General features: G+C 43.5%; 1 protein-coding gene across 5 annotated transcripts in view; it reads right to left on the reverse strand.

The window, feature by feature from the left end:
- Nucleotides 1–3,603: 3,603 nt before the first annotated feature.
- LOC110525785 (kinesin-like protein KIF2A) overlaps nucleotides 3,604–23,469 on the reverse strand; it is a 37,877-nt gene continuing 18,011 nt past the window's right edge. For 2 of the 5 annotated variants that reach the window (XM_021606212.3, XM_090237702.1), the window contains 16 exons: nucleotides 21,958–22,058; nucleotides 21,657–21,752; nucleotides 21,516–21,570; nucleotides 21,170–21,332; nucleotides 20,828–20,918; nucleotides 20,542–20,605; nucleotides 20,349–20,440; nucleotides 19,782–19,924; nucleotides 19,444–19,648; nucleotides 18,020–18,130; nucleotides 17,850–17,917; nucleotides 17,280–17,402; nucleotides 7,135–7,279; nucleotides 6,894–6,995; nucleotides 6,504–6,639; nucleotides 3,604–6,229 (listed from right to left, as the gene is read on the reverse strand). In XM_021606212.3, coding sequence (XP_021461887.3) covers nucleotides 6,141–6,229; nucleotides 6,504–6,639; nucleotides 6,894–6,995; nucleotides 7,135–7,279; nucleotides 17,280–17,402; nucleotides 17,850–17,917; nucleotides 18,020–18,130; nucleotides 19,444–19,648; nucleotides 19,782–19,924; nucleotides 20,349–20,440; nucleotides 20,542–20,605; nucleotides 20,828–20,918; nucleotides 21,170–21,332; nucleotides 21,516–21,570; nucleotides 21,657–21,752; nucleotides 21,958–22,058 — 1,784 coding nt within the window. In that variant the 3' untranslated portion in view covers nucleotides 3,604–6,140. The remainder of the gene's footprint in view (nucleotides 6,230–6,503; nucleotides 6,640–6,893; nucleotides 6,996–7,134; nucleotides 7,280–17,279; nucleotides 17,403–17,849; nucleotides 17,918–18,019; nucleotides 18,131–19,443; nucleotides 19,649–19,781; nucleotides 19,925–20,348; nucleotides 20,441–20,541; nucleotides 20,606–20,827; nucleotides 20,919–21,169; nucleotides 21,333–21,515; nucleotides 21,571–21,656; nucleotides 21,753–21,957; nucleotides 22,059–23,469) is intronic. The other 3 variants (XM_021606214.3, XM_090237701.1, XM_036979931.2) reach the window with 2 other exon arrangements.

Below are 23,469 nucleotides of genomic sequence, written 5' to 3' on the forward strand. Positions count from 1 at the left end.
ATCTTGGTTTCATCAGACCAGAGAATCTTGTGTCTCATGGTCTGAGAGTCTTTAAGTGCCCTTTGGCAAACTCCAAGTGGGCTGTCATGTGCCTTTTACTGAGGAGTGGCTTCCGTCTGGCCACTCTACCATAAAGGCCTGATTGGTGGAGTGCTGCAGAGATGGGTGTCCTTCTGGAAGTTTATCCCATCTCCACAGATGAACTCTAGAGTGACCATCGGGTTCTTGGTCACCTCCCTGACCAAGGCCCTTCTCCTCAGTTTGCTCAGACGGCCAGCTCTAGGAAGAGTCTGGGTGCTTCCAAACTTCTTCCATTTAAGAATGATGGAGGCAATTGTGTTCTTGGGGACCTTCAATGCTGCATATATGTTTTGGTACCCTTCACCAGATCTGTGCCTCGACACAATCCAGTCTTGGAGCTCTACGGACAATTCCTTCCACCTCATGGCTTGGTTTTTGCTCTGACATGTACTGACAACTGTGGGACCTTATAAAGACTTGTGTGTGGCTTTCCAAATCATGTCCAATCAATTTAATTTACCACAGGTGGACTCCAATCACATTGATTAACAGAAACAGGATGCACCTGAGCTCAATTTTGAGTCTCAGACCAAAGGGTCTGAATAGATATGTAATTAAGGCATGTTTTTTATTTTTTATAAATCAACAATGTCAACCTGTTTTTGCTTTGTCATTATGGGGTATTGTGTGTAGATTGCTGAGGATATTTTTTTATTTACTCCATTTTAGAATAAGATTGTAACGTAATAAAGTGGAAAAAGTAAAGGGGTCTGACTACTTTCCGAAGGCACTGTATAGACAGTGCGTTTTAATCAAATCAACTATATATATATGCATTGAGCTTGCACGGTTTAATGAAATAAGACAAATGACTCAAGAGGAAGCCAGAGATCAAGATGTCCTGACCATCTTCCTCAGGCTCCTATCGGCTTTCGCAGATTCTGCCATTAATCTCCTAAAGTTGGCTGCTACACAAAGACCGCAAACTTTCTGCCAATTTACCTTACCATTTCTACTGATCTGCATGCCAGTTATGTCATATTTTCGTAGAACAGTTTCCTTTCATTTATAATATGTCTATCTCAAAATCATTGTCATGTGGTTAATTAAAATTATATCCAAATCTAAATGAAAAGGATACAAACCTAAAAAGTAACTTCTATTGCCATTGCCAACTATGTAAAAAATAGCCTATAAAGCCAACAAATAAAAACATTGCAGCCTGCAGGTAGAAAATATCCTGATAAAAATAAATATCCTATAAATCACATTGTATCAACTATTAACTTGGGTATGGCCTGAAGATCCTTGCTGTAGGCTATTTGCGCAAGGGATAAGAAGTAATCAGGTAGGCCTATTTTAAGATGTTTCAACTGGATCAGAGCATGACATTTTTCCCTTACCTGTTGAGTTGTTATTGAAAATGAGAGTGCTGTAAAGATTTTTCAAATACACTGAGGAATTAGTCATTTTCAATGGATGTCAAAACATACTCTGTTTGCTTGCTGTTTGAGGTGAAGAAAACATTACGTTGAGAAGCTCCACAGCGTTTGTGAGTGTTTGAGTTAAGCCAATCAGAAATACTATCAGATCCCCAAATGGGCACATTAATATGCCTACATTTGCGAGCAGGCCAGGTAGCCTATAGCCTTCTACTATGCGTAATCAGGTGCACGTCCTTACTCAACTATGACAGGAGCTCTCCAAACAAAAGACAATGACTAAACTGACAAAACTCATAAATGGAATGAAATAAACCAAAACTTGTTTCTCACAAGTGTAGCATAGGTTGTGTGCTGTGCAACTAATGTGTCCATTCCGACAATGAGAACCGTGGAACAATAATATATAGAATGCATTGACAGACATTACCATAACCAAACAGACATTGTAGATGAGAAATTATAGGAATTAACGGTAAAAGTCCTACTGGTGATAAAGTATGTAATGGGGAATTGATAGACACTAACAATCAAACGCAAACAATTCACACGATCAAGTTATGAAACAATGAATGTGCACAAGCTGGCGGGACAGAGCGTATTCTGGAGAGACGTGCATTGTCCAGCAACACTCCCCTTCTTTTTGGACTGTGCCATCCCCGCGGCCTCTGCAATGAATTAGTTCAGAGAGATGGGCGCGAATAAGACCGGTGTCTCGTGTGCCATAAAATATATGTATATATTTGCTACTGCTCGACTAAAAACAATCTCGGTCAACCAACAGCCTATCAACTAAACAATCGACCAGTTGAATAATTGGGGTCAGCCCTACTTTCATCTTCCCCTTGTCTGAAGTTCGTGGCCTGCGAGTTGGACGTTAGACTGGCTGCTGAGCTCAAGAAGTGACTACCAAAACAAAGGGTATTCAAATCATAGTTGGTCATATCCTGGCAGCATCAAATGGTAATGTGACAAGCAATATATAACATTAACACCGAAGACGATAGTTCTTTCCAGGTCCACTGCAGTTGAGCAGCTGTTGGAGAACTACAGGATTCACTGTTCAGTACACAATGTGGTAAGCACACACCTCATGACAATATTCACTGATGTTTCTGCAGTCTGTATATTTTCACATTCTGGATGTTGTTAGGTAATTATAACTTATCAAAGTGAGTCATTACATTTGTTCATGTTTCTGGAACAGGAAATCCTAGCAGACTTCAGCAGAACCAAGAAGATTGAGTGTTCTGCAGGAGATATTGTTCAGTGAGAAGCAAGCCAGGAGCATAGACAGACGACTTCATGGTGTAAGTGGAGCTGGACTATTCTACTTATGTATGCGTTATATTTTGTTTTAATGTTACGTTAACTAGTGATTCTTCATGTCATAACCTTCATAATGTCTTCTGTCCACAGACTTCACACATTCAACTCTGCTGGGATCCACTTATCCTAAGCAGACGTTACTGCTGAGGACTTGGTGCAGGAAAGCAATATTGTGGAAACCTATCCAATTTTTAAACCTCCAGGGCTCTTTAAGGAATGGCAACTGGAAGCTGTTATGGACTGTTGAGACACATCCAAGTCATGTGACTGATGGATGATGACAACACTCATTGGCTAGATCAATGCAGCAAAACACCATACTGGCTTACCCCTCTGGACTACTACCTTCGTTATGCCTTTTCTATGAAAATGAGCTCGTGATCAGTGAAATGTACATATTTATTAAGTGGTTACGTGTATAGCTACCCAAACTCCTTGCTCCGGCCAAACGCTACGCCACACCCGTGGTCGTTAACCTTCTTCTCCGTAACGAGTCTGGGTCTGAGTACCTCCACGACAATTTCACAAAACACATTCTAACCGTTCTGATTGGATCCAGAAAGCGGTGGGTTGGGCCAGAACACACATGGGTAAAGCAGCGTAGTGAACAGAGCAGCGTAATAATTCTGTTGGAGTCGTCAGGCAAGTGTACAGCTAACGTTCATTCATCAAATAGATGCACTACAATGTAGTTGGTCATCCCTAAGTATCAGTTGAACCTGGCACGTGCTTGGTTGTAATGGACAGGTTGAAAAAAATATTTTGTAAGCTGTCTGACTTTCAGGGTTGTTGAAGAGCCTTGAGATAAGAGTTTTTGAAACAGTGTTGGTGTATTTCAAGAAGTTCAGCAATTCATGACTTCTTTACCACCACAAGACAATACATTCTGACTTACTGTATATCTCTATCTTAAAGATGTAGCTACAACTACGACAATATTCAAACTGGGCCATTGCTACGCTGTAGGATCCCCCTGGTGTCTCCCTGTGCAGACTGTCCTCACGATGAAGCTGAAGTCTGCCTCTAGATGGCGCTGCTGGTGTCACTGACTACTACTGCTGAGTGACAGGGCCAGAGTCACCACAGTCTCCCTTCCTGGCAACTTTTGCTGTCTCTCTGGGCCCTACAAACACAGAACATCACACTGCTTACTAAGCAGACAAATGTAAAGCCTATCATTATCAACCACTGTCAGAGCCTTTACTACCTACGTATGAAGACTGAAAAACAAACATTTTCAGTAGTCAGCTAGTCAGCCCTGTCATACCCGACCTGCATCCTTTGTCGTATTTTGACCACATGCATTTCTTTCAGAGCTCAAGGGAAGACTAGAGGTTCTAATGCCATATAAAGAATTAAATGTCACCACACTGCACCATTCATTGGTGCAGGTCAAAGTTCAAATCAAAACAGGTGGTTCTTTATTGAGCCAATGTTACATCTGGTGCAAACACTGAGTAACATATGCAGCAGTAGGTCAGTGGTTTTTACTATACATTTGTTAGTGGTTTTTGTTCCATTTTTTTTTTTTTACAAAGTGAATGAAAAATGACTTCACAGTATAAAAGTAAAAGGGGTAACAAATTAACTGGGGTCACCACAAAACATGAACACAACTGAATCAAACTATAGACTGTTCTTTGAGGAAAAAACATGGATACAAGAGGGAGGAAAGACAACACGAGAAGCACAGCTTGATTTGACACCTCTCAAACTCAGAGGAGCAAGAGAAAGACTGGTCCTACAGAGTAACATCTATATGCTGTAGAGTGTTAACTGAGGAGTGACCCAGCCACATGCATGATCGAGGCCAACATACAGAGTGGCACATGGCTGCATGTCAGTCAGACCTACCAGAATCCACAACACTGGTATCGTAGAACCCTAAAGCACAACCAACATGGAGAAGTCTATGATGAAGCAAAGTCAACAGCCGTTCAATTTAAAGAAATACGGGAAAAAAGAGAAGTAAATAAATAAAATTAGAACAGGAAAAAAAACTGAACATTTTAAATCAGCAACAACAACAAAAAATGGATCCAAGGTTGCATTCCCCTCCAGTTATTTCTGGTGACATCCGTGACCCTGATTGGTAAACAAATGAGTCCTTTCCTTTGTCTTTTCACAGGCGGTTGTGACAGGGTGAGACAGCTGTGTTAAGTACACTACAATGCAAAAAGTATGTGGACACCTGATCGTCGAACATCTCATTCTAAAATCATGGGCATTAACATGGAGTTGATCCCCCTTTGCTGCTATAACAGCCTCCACTCTTCTGGGAAGGCTTTACACTAGACATTGGAACATTGCTGCGGGGACATGCCTCCATTCAGCCACAAGCGCATTAGTGAGGTCGGGCACTGATGTTGGGCAATTAAGCCTGGCTCGCAGTCAGCATTCCAATTCATCCCAGAGGTGTTAGATGGGGTTGAGGTCAGGGCTCTGTGCAGGCCAGTCAAGCTCTTCCACACCAATCTGACAAACTATTTCTGTATGGACCTCACTTTGTGCACAGAGGCATTGTCATGCTGAAACAGGAAAGGGCCTTCCCCAAACTGTTGCCACAAAGTTGGAAGCACAGAATCGTATAAAATATCATTGTTTGCTGTAGCGTTAAAATTCACTGGAACTAAGGGGCCTAGCCTGAACCACTAAAAACAGCCCCAAACCATTATTCCTCCTCCACCAAACTTTACTGTTGGCACTATGCATTGGGGCAGGTGGCGTTCACCTGGCATCCGCCAAACCAATATACGTTAGTCAGACTGCCAGATGGTGAAGAGTGATTCATCACTCCAGAGAACACGTTTCCAATAGTCCAGAGTCCAATGCCAGCGAGCTTTACACCACTCCAGCCGACGCTTGGCATTGCCCATGGTGATCTTAGGCTTGTGTGCGTGCGGCTGCTCGGCCATGGAAACCCATTTCATGAAGCTCCCGACGAACAGTTCTATTACTGACGTTGCTTCCAGAGGTCGTTTGGAACTCGGTAGCGAGTGTTGCAACAGAGGACAGATGATTTTTTACACGCTTCAGCACTCAGCGGGTCTGTTCTGTGAGCTTGTGGCCTACCACTTGGCGGCTGAGCGTTGTTGCTCCTAAATGCTTCACAAGAACAGCACTTACAGTTGACCGGGGCAGCTCTAGCAGGGTAGAAATTTAACAAACTGACTTGTTGGAAAAGGTGGCATCCTATGACGGTGCCACATTGAAAGTCATTGAGCTCTTCAGTAAGTCCACAAATCCACTAATTTGAAGGGGTGTCCATACTTTTGTATATATAGTGCATCTAGTGTATATGTTCCTGTATGTGCCACTGCCCCTCCACACACCCCTCCCTGGCCTGGTCTACAGCAGGGCACGCGGCCTCTTAGGATTGATCTGCTTACTGGCTTGTTCTTCTTCCTGGAGTGACGAGCGGAACGACTTGACTTTATCTGAGGAAAGAGGAGCACAGACAGTGGATTAGATATTATTGTTTATCAAAAAATACCATGATTCACATTAATAAAAGTGAACCTACGAATTAATGTCAACGGTGATCTGCATAGAGACAAACCAACAAAAGATTGAAAAAGAACCTCAGGAGGTAAATAATACAAATGCTGTCTTGCATAGGCCAGGAGTTCAAATTCTCGCTCATCCCTAAGAGATTTTCTTCCATCAGACAAACGGTACCATGTCACTAATAACATTTATGTCCATGCCTACCTCTGAGCTCCGTGAGGATGTCAATCTTCTGATCCAGGATCTGCTCCAGCTGAGTGGCGTAAGAATCCACATCATAGTCCACCTCCTCAGTCATCTCCAGCAGAACCTTCTCATCCTCCAGCCACCGGATAGACTCCTGCAACACACACATTAGCATCTCACTTACTCATCTCATCTTCCCACTGAAATATATTCCTCAATCAATTATTTTGCTCCTATAGAGTCAGCATCACATTAGTTTGAAGAACCTGATTTAGAGCATTTCATGGATAGTGGCGCCACACTTCACAGGACCTCAAGCTTGCAGATTCATTCATCTCAGAGTTCGAGCCTCCTAACTAACTATATGTGAAAGGATCTAAAAGGAGCCAGTTGTTAATGTAGCCTGACCTGGAAGACAGCTCTGTGGTCCTCCAGCACCTGTTCCTCCATCTCCACCATCTGAGAGACAGCCTCATGGAAGGTTAAGAGCTGGGGGGACACCTCCTCCAGCTGGGGAGAGAAAACAGTCAAGACACACAACCAGCATCAGACACAACACCTCTATTGGGGAAATGGATGCAAATGCATGCACACAGTAAGAAAACCATTGAGGATAAATGCCGTGTGTGAGCATAGGAGTGTAGCTTACGTTCTGCTCACAGAGCAGTTTGAGGTCATCTCTCTGGGGGGAGCTGCCCAGGTGGTCCCAGTCATCATCCAGCTGGTCCACCACATGGATGTTGGGCCGGACCCCCTCTATCACCTGATTAGTGTCCACCGTCAGCTCCTTCACTCTGTGGGTCAATCAACACCTTCGGTCAGCTAACAAACTGCTGCTCAGCCCAGTTAAGTACACTACACTCAACATGGGCATCTTCACTAAGGGCCCAACATTCAGAATGATGGAGGTAGTCACAGTCATTTCTATATTAAGTCATGCAAGTTCTATGCAATACATTTCTGACTGAATGTTTTGGCCCATTGAATAGATGCCAAGACACCATCATGACACCATGCACAGCCAACGGGGTTCCATCTGTGTCTTATTGGTTGCCTTTAACTCTAGCCAGCAGAAAGACACTCCATTTTAGTTCACAGTGAAACTCCCTTTTTTTCCCCCCTTGATGAAACCGAATTAAGCAATATGAGAAGAATAGCTAAGGTTAGTCAAATTTGGAGTGCTTGTTCAGTTGTTCCCCACTAAAGTATATCTAACTGATAATGCTATAGAACCTGTTTCAACTGGGCTCTTGCATGTTAGCCATGTTTTGCACGAGAATGAGTGACAAGGAGTTGGCATGATAGCACAAATATACTGGTACTCAGGCTACTTGCATGTAGAGCACAATGAGTGCTGTGGACAGTCCATAAGGCCAGGCCTGTTTACACTGCTAGAATCTGGGCTTGTATTTAATGAGGTGTGACTGAGCTGATAAGGTCCAGTACAGTGAAAATGACCTTATTGACCTGTGTCTGACCCACTGACTGACTGGGTGGGGACTGGGATTACTACTGTAGCAGTGGGAGGTGGAACAAACCGGCTGGTCTCATTGCATCTGTGGCATGCATGTACTTAGCCACGGCATTATCCTCCAACACCGTATAAACTGATCAGTCAAATATTAGGTGTTAACCCATAAGAGTCTAAGCCCTGTAAGCCGGGGGAGGGTACTACTAAGCTATATGGAATTGTTAAGGTCATACCAAGGATCACATTGCTTTTGGATTTTGAATTTTAAGACCCCTTGAAGTATCAAAAATATATACAAAATATTTATGGGAAAATATTTTTGGCCTGCTATTAGCCCATACAATCACATTTAATAACAGATTCACTACATTGAACAGATAGTCTCCCCAAAAAGTCTAAAGGAAGTTTGTTCTGAAGTGTCTGCCCAATATCTGAGAGTTAAGACATTTCAGGAATACATTTTTTATTTCATATTTTTACTACTAAGCTATATGGAATTGTTTTAAGTAAGTCATACTTATGATGGATTGAGTGTGTTACCCATCTAATAGAAAATAGTTTTTTTTGTTAATGGGAGCTTCTCTCATGCAAATTCAGTTGAGTGTGGTGTACCGCAGGGCAGCCGGCTAGGGCCATTGTTTTTTACAAATTATCTTCCACTGACCTTGAATAAAGCCTGTGTGTCTACAGTTGAAGTCGGAAGTTTACATACACCTTAGCCAAATACATTTAAACTCAGTTTTTCACAATTCCTGACATTTAATCCTACTAAAAATGCCCCGGTCAGTTAGGATTACCACTTTATTTTAAGAAGGTGAAATGTCAGAATACTAGTAGAGACAATGATTTATTCCAGCTTTTATTTTTTTCATCACATTCCCAGTGGGTCAGAAGTTTACATACACTCAATTAGTATTTGGTAACATTGCCTTTAAATTATTGAACTTGGGCCAAACGTTTCGGGTGGCCTTCCACAAGCTTTTCACAATAAGATGGGTGAATTTTGGACCATTCCTCCTGACCGAACTGGTGTAAACGAGTCAGGTTTGTAGGCCTTCTTGCTCGAACAAGCCTTTTCAGTTCTGCCCACAACTTTTCTATAGGATTGAGGTCAGGGCTTTGACATAAGAAACTAGCTCCCTGGTATTCAGAAAATACCCGAGCTCAGAAGCAAGCTTCCAGAAAATTGGAACGGAAATGGGGCCACACCAAACTGTAAGTCTTCCGACTAGCTTGAAAAGACAGTACAGTGCAGTATTGTAGAGCCCTCACTGCTGCTCGATCATTCTATTTTTCCAACTTAATTGAGGAAAATAATCCAAAATTTATTTTTGATACGTTCACAAAGCTAACTAAAAAGCAGCATTCCCCAAGAGGATGGATTTCACTTCAGCAGTAATAAATTCATGAACTTCTTTGAGGAAAAGATCATGATCATTAGAAAGCAAATGACAGATTCCTCTTTAAATCTGCGTATTCCTCCAAAGCTCAGTTGTCCTGAGTCTGCACAACTCTGCCAGGACCTAGAATCAAGGGAGACACTCAAGTGTTTTAGTACTATATCTCTTGACACAATGATGAAAATAATCATGGCCTCTAAACCGTCAAGCTGCATACTGGACCCTATTCCAACTAAACTACTGAAAGAGCTTCTTCCTGTGCTTGTCCCTCCTATGTTGAACAAAATAAACGTCTCTCTATCCACCGGATGTGTACCAAACTCACTAAAAGTGGCAGTAATAAAGCCTCTCTTGAAAAAGCCAAACCGTGACCCAGAAAATATAAAAAACGAATCGACCTATATCGAATCTCCCATTCCTCTCAACAAATTTTGAAAAAGCTGTTACGTAGCAACTCACTGCCTTCCTGAAGACAAACAATGTATACGAAATGCTTCAGTCTGGTTTTAGACCCCATCATAGCACTGACACTGCACTTGTGAAGGTGGTAAATTACCTTTTAATGGCGTCAGACCGAGGCTCTGCATCTGTCCTCGTGCGCCAAGACCTTAGTGCTGCTTTTGATACCATTGATCACCACATTCTTTTGGAGAGACTGGAAACCCAAATTGATCTACACGGACAAGTTCTGGCCTGGTTTATCTTATCTGTTTGTCTCTGTGAATGGTTTGTCCTCTGACAAATCAACTGTACATTTCGGTGATCCTCAAGGTTACGTTTTAGGACCACTATTGTTTTCACTATATATTTTACCTCCTGGGGATGTCATTCGAAAACATAATGTTAACTTTCACTGCTATGCGGATGACACACAGCTGTACATTTCAATGAAACATGGTGAAGCTCCAAAATTGCCCTCGCTGGAAGCATGTGTTTCAGACAAGGAAGTGAATGGCTGCAAACTTTCTACTTTTAAACTCGGACAAAACAGAGATGCTTGTTCTAGGTCCCAAGAAAGAAAGAGACCTTCTGCTGAATCTGACAATAAATCTTGATGGTTGTACCGTCATCTCAAATAAAACTGAAGGACCCCTGCGTTACTCTGGAACCTGATCTCTTTTGACTTACATATCAAGACTGTTTCAAGGACAGTTTTTTCCATTTACATAACATTGCAAAAATCAGAAATGTTCTGTCCAAAAACGACGCAGAAAAATGTATACATGCTTTTGTTACTTCTAGGTTAGACTACTGCAATGCTCTACTTTCCGGCTACCCGGATAAAGCAGTAAATAAACTTCAGTTAGTGCTAAATATGGCTACTAGAATCCTGACTAGAACCCAAAAAATGTATCATATTATTCTAGCCTCCTTACACTGGCTTCCTTTTAAGGCAAGGGCTGATTTCAAGTTTTACTGCTAACCTACAAAGCATTGCATGGACTTGCTCCTACCTATCTTTCTGATTTGGTCCTGCCGTACATACCTACACGTACGCTACGGTCACAAGACGCAGGCCTCCTAATTCTCCCTAGAATTTCCACGCAAACAGCTGGAGGCAGGGCTTTCTCCTATAGAGCTCCATTTTTATAGAATGGTCTGCCTACCCATGTGAGAGACGCAGACTCGGTCTCGACCTTTAAGTCTTTATTGAAGACTCATCTCTTCAGTAGGTCCTATGATTGAGTGTAGTCTGGCTCAGGAGTGTGAAGGTGAACGGAAAGGCGCTGGAGCAACGAACCAACCTCTCTGCCTGGCCGGTTCCCCTCTCTCCACTGGGATTCTCTGCCTCTAACCCTATTACAGGGGCTGAGTCACTGGCTTACTGGTGCTCTTCCATGCCGTCCCTAGGAGGGGTGCGTCACTTGAATGGGTTGAGTCACTGACGTGGTCTTCCTGTCTGGGTTGGTCAGTCTGTTATATCTGGAGTATTTCTCCTGTCTTATCTGGTGTACTGTGTGAATTTAAGTATGCTCTCTATAATTCTCTCTTTCTTTCTCCCTCTCGGAGGACCTGAGCCCTAGGATCGTGCCTCAGGACTACCTGGCATGATGACTCGTTGTCCCCAGTCCACCTGGCCGTGCTGCTGCTCCAGTTTCAACTGTTCTGCCTTATTATTATTCGACCATGCTGGTCATTTATGAACATTTGAACATCTTGGCCATGTTCTGTTATAATCTCCACCCGGCACAGGCAGAAGAGGACTGGCCACCCCTCATAGCCTGGTTCCTCTCTAGGTATCTTCCTAGGTTTTGGCCTTTCTAGGGAGTTTTTCCTAGCCACCGTGCTTCTACGCCTGCATTGCTTGCTGTTTGGGGTTTTAGGCTGGGTTTCTGTACAGCACGTTGATATATCAGCTAATGTAAGAAGGGCTATATAAATACATTTGATTTGGATTTGATTTGTGATGGCCACTCCAATACCTTGACTGTTGTCCTTTAGCCATTTTGCCACAACTTTGGAAGAATGCTTGGTGTCATTGTCCCTTTGGAAGACCCATTTGCGACCAAGATTTAACTTCCTGATGTCTTGAGATGTTGCTTCAATATATACACAATTTTCCTTTCTCATGATTGCATCCAATTTTGTGAAGTGCACCAGGCCCACCTGCAGCAAAGCACCCCCACAACATGCTGCTGCCACCCCCGTGCTTCACGGTTGGGATGGTGTTCTTCAGCTTGCAAAGCCTCACACTTTTTCCTCCAAACATTAAAAATGGTCATTATGGCCAAACAGTTTTATTTTTGTTTCATCAGACCACAGGACATTGCTCCAAAAAGTATGATCTTTGTCCCCATGTGCAATTGCAAACCGTAGTCTGGCTTTTTTATGGCGGTTTTGGAGCAGTGGCTTCTTCCTTCCTGAGCGGCCTTTCAGGTTATGTCGATATAGGACTCGTTTTACTGTGGATATAGATACTTTTGTACCCATTTCCTCCAGTATCTTCACAAGGTCCTTTGCTGCTGTTCTGGGATTGATTTGCACGTTTCACACCAAAGTACTTTCATCTCTAGGAGACAGAACACGTCTCCTTCCTGAGCGATATGACAGCTGCGTCGTCCCATGTTTATACTTGCGTACTATTGTTTGTACAGATGAACGTGGTACCTTCAGGTGTTTGGAAATTGCTCCCAAGGATAAACCAGGCTTGTGGAGGTCTACAACATTTTTTTCTGAAGTCTTGGCTGATTTATTTTGATTTTCCCATGATGTCAAACAAAGAGGCACTGAGTTTGAAGGTAGGCCTTAAAATACATCCACAGGTACACCTCCAATTGACTCAAATGATGTCAATTAGCCTATCAGAAGCTTCTAAAGCCATGACACCATTTTCTGGAATTTTCCAAGCTGTTTAAAGGCACAGTCAACTTAGTGTATGTAAACTTCTGACCCACTTGAATTGTGATACAGTGAATTATAAGTGAAATAATCTGTCTGTAAACAATTGTTGGAAAAATGACTCGTGTCATGCACAAAGTGGATGTCCTAACCGACTTGCCAACACTATAGTTTAACAAGAAATTTGTGGAGTGGTTGAAAAACAAGTTTTATTGACTAACCTAAGCATATGAAAACTTCCGACTTCAACTGTATATACGCTGACGACTCAACCGTATACACGTCCGCTGCAACAGTAAAATAAATAACAGACACTTAACATAGAGCTCCAGTCAGTTTTAGAATGGGTAACAGGTAATAATAGGTAGTAATAGGCTTGTGCTAAATATCTCAAAACCCAAAAACCTTTTTGGGACAAATCACTTGCTCAACGCTAAACCTCGTTTAGATCTAATATTGAAAAATGTGGCTATTGAGCAAGTTAAGGAGACTAAACTGGGTGTAAACCCTAGATAGAAAGCTGTCATGGTCAAAACAGACTCAATGGTTGCTAAAATGGGAAGAGGTCTGTCCATGATGGGGCATTCCTCTGCCTTCTTGACATCTCAATTGACCAGACAGGTCCTACAGGCCCTAGTTTTATCGCACCCGGAGTACTGCCCAGCTGTGTGGACATGTGCGGCAAAGAAGGACATAAGTGAATTGCAGTTGGTCCAGAACAAAGCAGCATGTATCGCACTTAGATGTACGTTGAGGGAAAGTGTCAGTAATATGCATTTCAGTCTCTCCTGGCTCAAAGAGGAGAGATTGACTGCATCACTATTGGTCTTTGTGCAACGGATTGATCTGTTGAAGGTCCCGAACTGTCTGTTGAAGCGGTTGGCACATAGTTCAGACACTCATCGGTACAACACAAGACATGCAACCAGATGTCTCTTCACAGTCCCCAGGTCCAGAACAGAGGCTGGGTAACACACAGTATTAAATAGAGCCATGACTACATGGAACTCTGCCACAGCCGGTAACTCAAGCTAGCAATAAAACCATTTAAAAAATAAATAAAATAACACCTTACTGCACAAAGGGGACTGTGAAGAGACAGAACCTTTAATATATCTTGTATTGTAATTTGCACTGTACTATGTATTAGACCTAGATATTGTTTGTATGTACTGATATGTAGGCTGTGTGTGACATTTTAAATGCATCCATTTCTGTCCTGTCATGTTTCATGTGGACCCCAGGAAGAGTAGCCGATGCTTTTGCAGCAGCTAATGGGGATCCTAATAAATACCAAATATCAAGGATCATTTTGCTATTTGATTTTGAATTTTAAGACCCCATGAAATATTTAAAAAATAAATACATATATAAAACAATTATTTGATAAAAAGTTGTATTTGGCCTTACTGCTATTAGCCCATACAAACGCACTGAATAACAGATTCCCTACATGGAACAGATAGTTCCCCCCCCCCAACTAAAAACTAAAGGAAGTTCGTTTTGAAGTGTCTATCCTATATCTGAGAGAGACAAGATCTGGAAACATGTCATTTATTATGTATTTAATCCCTTATTCTTGTCACTAAACAGTCTCCATATATACAGTACTTCCATATACTTTTTCAACTGATAGGTTGGACCTTCAGACAAGTCTTGTGAGGCCTGTGGGCATCCTAGAGCAAAACAACTTCAGACGAGTCTTGTGAGGCCTGTGGGCATCCTAGAGCAAAACAACTTCAGACGAGTCTTGTGAGGCCTGTGGGCATCCTAGAGCAAAACAACTTCAGACGAGTCTTGTGAGGCCTGTGGGCATCCTAGAGCAAAACAACTTCAGACGAGTCTTGTGAGGCCTGTGGGCATCCTAGAGCAAAACAACTTCAGACGAGTCTTGTGAGGCCTGTGGGCATCCTAGAGCAAAACAACTTCAGACGAGTCTTGTGAGGCCTGTGGGCATCCTAGAGCAAAACAACTTCAGACGAGTCTTGTGAGGCCTGTGGGCATCCTAGAGCAAAACAACTTCAGACGAGTCTTGTGAGGCCTGTGGGCATCCTAGAGCAAAACAACTTCAGACGAGTCTTGTGAGGCCTGTGGGCATCCTAGAGCAAAACAACTTCAGACGAGTCTTGTGAGGCCTGTGGGCATCCTAGAGCAAAACAACTTCAGACGAGTCTTGTGAGGCCTGTGGGCATCCTAGAGCAAAACAACTTCAGACGAGTCCCAAGATGCTTGTGGGGGTTGAAGAGAAAAACGTAATAGTTTGTAGGCCAAACCGTTCAGACACTACGGACAATTTTGTGAGAAGACGGATGTCGCAGGGTCTGACAAACACCTTTCTAGCTCTGTCACCTTCTACCACAGATGTGGAAGTTATATAGGCGGATGCGGTGGATTGAGACGCACCCACTGCCAAAAAACATATCTAGCTTAAAACAGACACATTTTTAAATGGGGATATTTGGATTAAGCTAATTAATTTCCGCGGGGGGCATGAACATTGACCTTAGAGGTTTAACTAATAGGGCTGACTGTTTATGGTGTCATGTATCATAACAGATTATATTCAACCAAGTGAAAACACCAAGAAATTATTTGATCAAATGCACACAGACACACACACGCGCCTGTTATCGTCCATGAGAGAGTATGAGAAGAACAGCAGCATTCACAGTTAGCACAACCTCAGCAAAGCAAGAGATGAAAGGAGAAACGCATGCCAAGGATGAAAGAACGTGTCATGGAGATGAAATAAAAGGAGAAGGAAAAGAAGACGTGTGAACAAGTCCTCCAGAGACTGGTGAGAACGATGGAACAAAGAAGAAGTGTTTAATGTGTATTTTACAACTAATATACAGTGCCTTGCGAAAGTATTCGGCCCCCTTGAACTTTGCGACCTTTTGCCACATTTCAGGCTTCAAACAAAGATATAAAACTGTATTTTTTTTGTGAAGAATCAACAACAAGTGGGACACAATCATGAAGTGGAACGACATTTATTGGATATTTCAAACTTTTTTAACAAATCAAAAACTGAAAAATTGGGCGTGCAAAATTATTCAGCCCCCTTAAGTTAATACTTTGTAGCGCCACCTTTTGCTGCGATTACAGCTGTAAGTCGCTTGGGGTATGTCTCTATCAGTTTTGCACATCGAGAGACTGAATTTTTTTCCCATTCCTCCTTGCAAAACAGCTCGAGCTCAGTGAGGTTGGATGGAGAGCATTTGTGAACAGCAGTTTTCAGTTCTTTCCACAGATTCTCGATTGGATTCAGGTCTGGACTTTGACTTGGCCATTCTAACACCTGGATATGTTTATTTTTGAACAATTCCATTGTAGATTTTGCTTTATGTTTTGGATCATTGTCTTGTTGGAAGACAAATCTCCGTCCCAGTCTCAGGTCTTTTGCAGACTCAATCAGGTTTTCTTCCAGAATGGTCCTGTATTTGGCTCCATCCATCTTCCCATCAATTTTAACCATCTTCCCTGTCCCTGCTGAAGAAAAGCAGGCCCAAACCATGATGCTGCCACCACCATGTTTGACAGTCGGTATGGTGTGTTCAGGGTGATGAGCTGTGTTGCTTTTACGCCAAACATAACGTTTTGCATTGTTGCCAAAAAGTTCAATTTTGGTTACAGCTGACCAGAGCACCTTCTTCCACATGTTTGGTGTGTCTCCCAGGTGGCTTGTGGCAAACTTTAAACAACACTTTTTATGGATATCTTTAAGAAATGGCTTTCTTCTTGCCACTCTTCCATAAAGGCCAGATTTGTGCAATATACGACTGATTGTTGTCCTATGGACAGAGTCTCCCACCTCAGCTGTAGATCTCTGCAGTTCATCCAGAGTGATCATGGGCCTCTTGGCTGCATCTCTGATCAGTCTTCTCCTTGTATGAGCTGAAAGTTTAGAGGGACGGCCAGGTCTTGGTAGATTTGCAGTGGTCTGATACTCCTTCCATTTCAATATTATCGCTTGCACAGTGCTCCTTGGGATGTTTAAAGCTTGGGAAATCTTTTTGTATCCAAATCCGGCTTTAAACTTCTTCACAACAGTATCTCGGACCTGCCTGGTGTGTTCCTTGTTCTTCATGATGCTCTCTGCGCTTTTAACAGACCTCTGAGACTATCACAGTGTAGGTGCATTTATACAGAGACTTGATTAAACACAGGTGGATTGTATTTATCATCATTAGTCATTTAGGTCAACATTGGATCATTCAGAGATCCTCACTGAACTTCTGGAGAGAGTTTGCTGCACTGAAAGTAAAGGGGCTGAATCATTTTGCACGCCCAATTTTTCAGTTTTTGATTTGTTAAAAAAGTTTGAAATATCCAATAAATGTCGTTCCACCTCATGATTGTGTCCCACTTGTTGTTGATTCTTCACAAAAAAATACAGTTTTATATCTTTATGTTTGAAGCCTGAAATGTGGCAAAAGGTCGCAAAGTTCAAGGGGGCCGAATACTTTCGCAAGGCACTGTATACATACAGGAAATGCATGTAGATAAGTGTATGTGTGGGCAACAGAAAAGTTAGGTCTGCAGTGTGTGTGTGTGCGCGCACGCAATGGGAAAGTGCTTGACCTGCTGGGAGAGGTAGCAAAGTCATCATACTCATAGGTGGGCGAGAGCTCCGAGAGCTCCGAGCGACTTCCACCGCCCTGGGAGAAGGGGATGTCTGAGGGACTGATCCCAAACTCCTTTACTCTGCACAGCACCAGGCCCAGAGCAGGAAGAGGGGAGGGGGAGCAGGAAAGACGAGAGAAGAGACGAGGGTCAGGACACAGAGCTACAGACAAGAGTTATTTTCCATTCACCACCACCACAGCCACAGCGGCACTCCTTCAGTCTTTCACATATGTAGCCTACATCTGACCAAACTGCTGCAGGCAGATATACCTAATTCTGTCTATTGAGGCTCAGAAGTATTATCTGCCCATAGCTAAGCACAACAACACTGCGTATAAGAGCACAGTGAAGACCTCAAGGTCATTACTACACCTTGTGGGTGTGATCAGTTACCATAGAAACCTAAAGGGAGAGTGGTCAAATAAGATGTTCCTATATTCCTTTTCCCCCCAGACTAGAGTTCTCTGCGGAAAGCACAGGTGTACGAGACAGATTCCCATGGCCAGCTGTAACGCGTGTGCCCACCTGTTAGCGTAGCGTAGCGTGTTGAGGGTGTTCTCACAGGACGTCATACCAGGAGAGATAGTTGCTATCTGGATGGGACAAGAGGTAAGGAGAAACTCAGTGGCGGTAAGGGAAGTACAAAGAGAGTGAAATCACCAATTACCAAATCCAATAACTAATGATGAACTCACCATGCATGTGCGGGAGTTCTCCCCTATGAAGGAATCTCGGAGGACCTGGGTGAGCTTGCTGGCCCTGAACGGAGTGTGAGGTTTGTTCCGCCCCAGCGCCCTGATGCACTCCTGGTAGGGTTAAAGAGAGACATGATGAGCTACTGTCAGTCTACTGCAAGGCCTGACTGGCTGGGTGACTGACAGATATACACATACTGATAGAGGAGGACAGGAAAAATGCAGTTGACCATTTCTATAACATTAAGTTATTTCCAACTAGGACTGCTAGTTCTGCTCAGCTGAATCAAAAAAACATGTCAGACAGCACACGGTGGAGCTGTAATCGCTGATGGTACTACCAATATTAGTTGGTAAGTTATTTCTCGTGTATTGGCTGCTATCCTACTTAAACTACAATCAAGTGGGATGGAACAAAATGGAGATGGTGACCAAATCTAAATGGTGACCAATACTAACAAGTTATTTCTCCCTCGCACATAGAAATACACCCCACTTCCTTTTACAAGTTTTAACCAGCGTTATCCTGCTGTTGTTGCCAACTAGCAGGGAAGGGCTCATCAGGGCGATAGACTGAACCCATTCATCACCACTCCACAGTCAGCTGCGCGACATACTCAGTGGACAGTTTATTAGGTACCCATTCACGAAAATGGTTCACGCCTACAGACAGTGAGTCAAGTGGCCATGGCTTGCTATATAAAGCTGGCAGACAGACATCGAGGCATTCAGTTACTGTTCGATTGAACAGTAGAAATGGGCAAAACCAGTGACCTAAACAACTTTGAGCGTGGTACAATCGTCAGTGCCAGGCGCTTCAGTTCCAGTAACTCAAAAACAGCCGGCCTCCTGGGCTTTTCACACACACACACACACACGTCTAGGGTTTACCGAGAATGGTGCAGCAAACAAAACCCATCCAGTAAGCTGCAGTCCTGTGGGAGAAAATAGCTTGTTGATAAGAGGTTGAAGGAGAATGGCAAGAATCGTGCAATCTAACAGGCGGGCCACAAACAGGCAAATAACAGCGCATTACAACAGTGGTGTTCAGAACGGTATCTCTGAACACACAACTCGTCAGTCCTTGTCACAGATAGCCGATTGCAGCAGATGACAAAACCGGGTTCCACTCCTATCAGCTAAAAACAAGATCAAACACTGGACAATTGAGGAGTGGAAAAACATTGCCTGGTCCGACAAATCCCGGTTCATGTTGAGTCATGTAAAGGTATGGGGAATGTTTTCCTGGCACACGTTAGGTCCCTTGATACAAATTGAGCAACATTTCCATGCCATGAAGAATTCAGGTTGTTCTGGAGGCAAAGGGGGGTCCAAGCCATAACTAGATGGGTGTACCTAATAAACTGGTCAATTTGGGCTCTGTCAGATTCCTCTGCAGCTCCCGCTGACCTCTCCCTTCTGACCTTTAGTGCCAGCAGGCTCTTGTTGATCTCGGCTCCCTCCAGGCGTGTCTGGCGGTCGGCGCTGGACGTGTCGGCACCCCTCTCATTCCCCGCCAGGTCGATCAGGGAGAACTTGCCGTGCATTTTCCCCTTCCTCCTTAGAATGATCTGGAACACTGCATGGCTACGGGACGAGTGGGCGTTGGCCGAAGTCTGACCTGACGTTCTGAGAGAGACAGAAATGGAGTAGGACAGAGAAAGAGGGACAGAGACAGAGTTTAAATGTAATGCACAATAACATTTTAAAGATCAATGTTTATGTCATCACTTAGGGAAACTCTGGGATGTTGCACAAATACCTGCAGCTGTTGCCCACTTCTATGAGTTTGAGGACGTCCTCTGTGCATTTGACGTCTCTCTCATGCAGCCCCACCACCTGCACCTGCTGCTTCCCATCCTCCAACACCCGGAGCTTAGCCTTACCGTTCAGCAGGTCAAACACCTATAGGACCGGACCACACCATAACCACAGACTTATCATCTTCTAATACACTCAGCTTGGCTTTATGGTTCAACAGGTCAAAGACCTACACAACACAAGCACAACCCCACATTTTCAGGTCAACAGACCACAACCACACACAGGTGAACAAATGACAACCATCCTCCAACACCTGAAACTACACACGTTTAATAGAACCATCAGACAAATAACTACACAACCACAATACAGCCACAGACACAGTCAGGTCAAACGCCTATAAGACCACAACACAACCACACACGGTCAACTTAACACAAAACTAGTTTGTCACTGTCGACATAACCACCCACTGGCTCAATACACATACCTTCCCATTACAGTCCGGGTCAAACACCTACAACCACAAGTTGATGCTCAATAAACAAGTCATTAAATCACTTGCCTTTCCACTGTAGATTTCAAAGAAAGTTGCGTACACCTGAAGTTCTAACTTCCTGTAGCAGGGTTTCTTCAACATGACAAACACATCCCGAGCTGAATGAGGACAAAGGGGAAATATAAAGAGTTTTACCATTTTAATAGGATCTGAGCAGTACACCACCAAACCTCATAATAGTCCACTAAGAATCACTTGCCTGCTAATGCGTAAATTCCTTTAGAACAATCCTGGTTCTTTCCAGAAAAATCTCCACCCATAGTCTGAAAAACAAAGACCCCAATATTCACAGTTCTGCTTGTGGGTTGAAAGATGAATAAAAAAAATATCTAGGCCTTTAAGAAATGGAAATGCAACAACGCTTGTACACACTGAACTTGGATGTCGCTGATGTATGTTATTGTTAATTGAGTGCTGAAATAACTGGCACGAATCAGCAGCCGAGATGAGGAGGCTGGTGTGTGTGGTGTGGGTGTCTGGCTCACATGTGTTTTGCCACTACCAGTCTGTCCATAGGCGAAGCACGTGGCCATGCCCCTCTCAAAGATAGTCTCCACCAGGGGCCTGGCAGTAAACCTGTAAAGGAAACACACACACATCCAAGCATCAGTGTATGTGTGTAAACACACAGTCTAGCAAAACACACACTTGAACACATTCCATCTAAAAACAACCTAACAAACACACGCCATCAAAATACTTTCTATACACACACACAAATCCAAAGCACGCAGTCCTCCTGGACTGAATTCCAGTAAAAACATACATTACCACAAGTCAAACAAAACAGTTGTTCTACTGCAACAACCGCCCGCTCTCTGTCTGACCTGTAAACCATTTCATTGGTGGTGCTGTCATCGAAGGCGTAGTCGAAGCGGAAGGTCTGGTTCTCCAGGTAGCGTGTCAGGTCCACCTTCTGCTTGGGCTCATGGACCATCACCACATCCTTACTGGGGATGGTGATCACATCCAGGTCCCGTATGGTCAGCTCTGGAACACACACGGCCATGTTAACGAAAGGATACAAAGAAGATTGTTTCCCTGAGCGCGGGCCATAAGGAAATACCTGAATATGACCGATTCGGACCGTCCAAAGGCTCATTGTAGGGAAACTCATGATCCGTTCCTCATCTATGATTGAAGGCTCTGTTTGATGAAGGTAGTCCTCCTTACCTTTCTTGTTGAGTGGACGTTTCCTCACACAAACACATATTCTGTGCTCTTCAATCTGACAAAATAAAAACAAATTGATCAGGCCGTTGTGGGTTATCCTCTATTTGGACAGAGAGAGAGCAGAGTGTCGTCTGTACCCACCAGGTCTGCGGTGGACAGCGGCCGGTAGTCCAGACTGGCACGGAAGTCTCTGATCATATACAGGATCTCATAGTTCGGGACGGTGGTGTCCACCTCCTGAGACGGAAAGAGTTAAGATACTGTTCAATGTATGCGTTCATTCATTTTTCAAGTAACCACGAAAGACAATGTTTTCAACGACTAACGTGGCTATAGAGGAGGTTAAATAAGTGAGCAAATTCTCTCATTTTATAAAATAAAAAGGTATTAGAGAAGATATGGAGGGAGGGGGTCAGAGGATAGGAGGAGGATTCCCCTGTACCTGTGCTTTCTTCTCTCTCAGCTCCTGTTGTTGTATCCGTCGTCTCTCCCTCTTCTCCTGCAGTTTCTCCACTTCCTTCACACAGTTGGACTTCCTCCTCGCTGCCACAGAGGAACAGAAAACACAGGCAAAAGGAACAGGAAAGGCCGTCACAAATGCTGCCTTTCACAGAACATACACACCCTCAGCCTATCTGAAAGGGATCTCTTCCTCTCACCATCTTCTGGCGTTTCCCTTAACTTAACAGAGTGGTGTCTGGCTGGGGGACTGGGCCTAGCTAGCACCCAGGGGGACAGCAGCTCTACACACATGGCCTCCAGCTCTCAAAGTCTGCATTTCTAAAGGGCTTTATGACAGATCCTGCAGCTCCCTGCTAACAATTCACATTACTATACTATTACACTAGTACAGGGCTCTTCTTGACTGACAAACCACTGATACAACAACAGTCAAATCGCTGCTTCTTGACTGGGGAAAGCTGAGACATGAGTACATAGGGGACTTTCATTCTAGGTTCCTCAAAAGTTCAATAAATCCCCCCCTCACATTAGTTTGACTCTGAAACGCACAGAAACACCCAATATGATTATTAGAACATAGAAACCCAATTCATCACTTGAACACCCACATCGGATTACGAAAAGAGGACAGTATAAAATGAGGGTCAGTAATCCCTTCTGATTCCACCAGACCCAAAGATATCCGGCTGAGCACCACCGCAACCATTCCTCCAGCATACAGCCCATCCGAACGCCTGCAGGCTTGTCATTCAAAGCAGAGAGCAAAGATTAATAATCTGCAGTAATCTGGGGGAGCAGGGCCAGGTCAGAGACAGGCTAGGCAGGCCGGCGGGAACAGGATTGAGAGAGCGCTAAGAGATTGTCTTTGTCTCCGATTCCACTGGTGGTGGCAGATAACCACACAAAGGGGGAGTGGAAGGAAATTAAAAATACAATTGTTTCTGCTAGGACCTACTGAGGGAAAACTGCAGTGTCAAAGGCGTGTGTGTGTGTTCGTGTGCAGTGTATTTGGAAGGTATTCAGACCCCTGGACTTTTCCCACATGTTGTTACAGCCTTATTCTAAAATGGATTAAATAGTTTTTTCTCCCTCATCAATCTACACACAAAAGCCCATAATGACAAAGCAAAAAGAGGGTTTTAGAACGATTTGCAAAAGTATTCACTCTTTGCTATGAGATTTGAAATTGAGCTCAGGTACATCCTGTTTCCATTGATCATCATTGAGATGTTTCTACAACTTGATTGGAGTCCACCTGTGGTAACTTCAATTGATTGGACATGATTTGGAAAGGCACACACCTGTCTATATAAAAAGATCCCACCCATTGACAGTGCATGTCAGAGCAAAAACCAAGCCATGAGGTCGAAGGAATTGTCCGTAGATCTCCAAGAAAGGATTGTATCGATACCCCATAATGGCAAAGTAAAAACAGTAGATTTTTTGCAAATGTATTAAAAATAAAAAGCTGAAATGTCATATATTCAAACGC

Source organism: Oncorhynchus mykiss, chromosome 6 (genome assembly GCF_057628025.1).
Source record: "Oncorhynchus mykiss isolate SJ-2025 chromosome 6, ASM5762802v1, whole genome shotgun sequence".
Classification (NCBI taxonomy): Eukaryota; Metazoa; Chordata; class Actinopteri; order Salmoniformes; family Salmonidae; genus Oncorhynchus; species Oncorhynchus mykiss.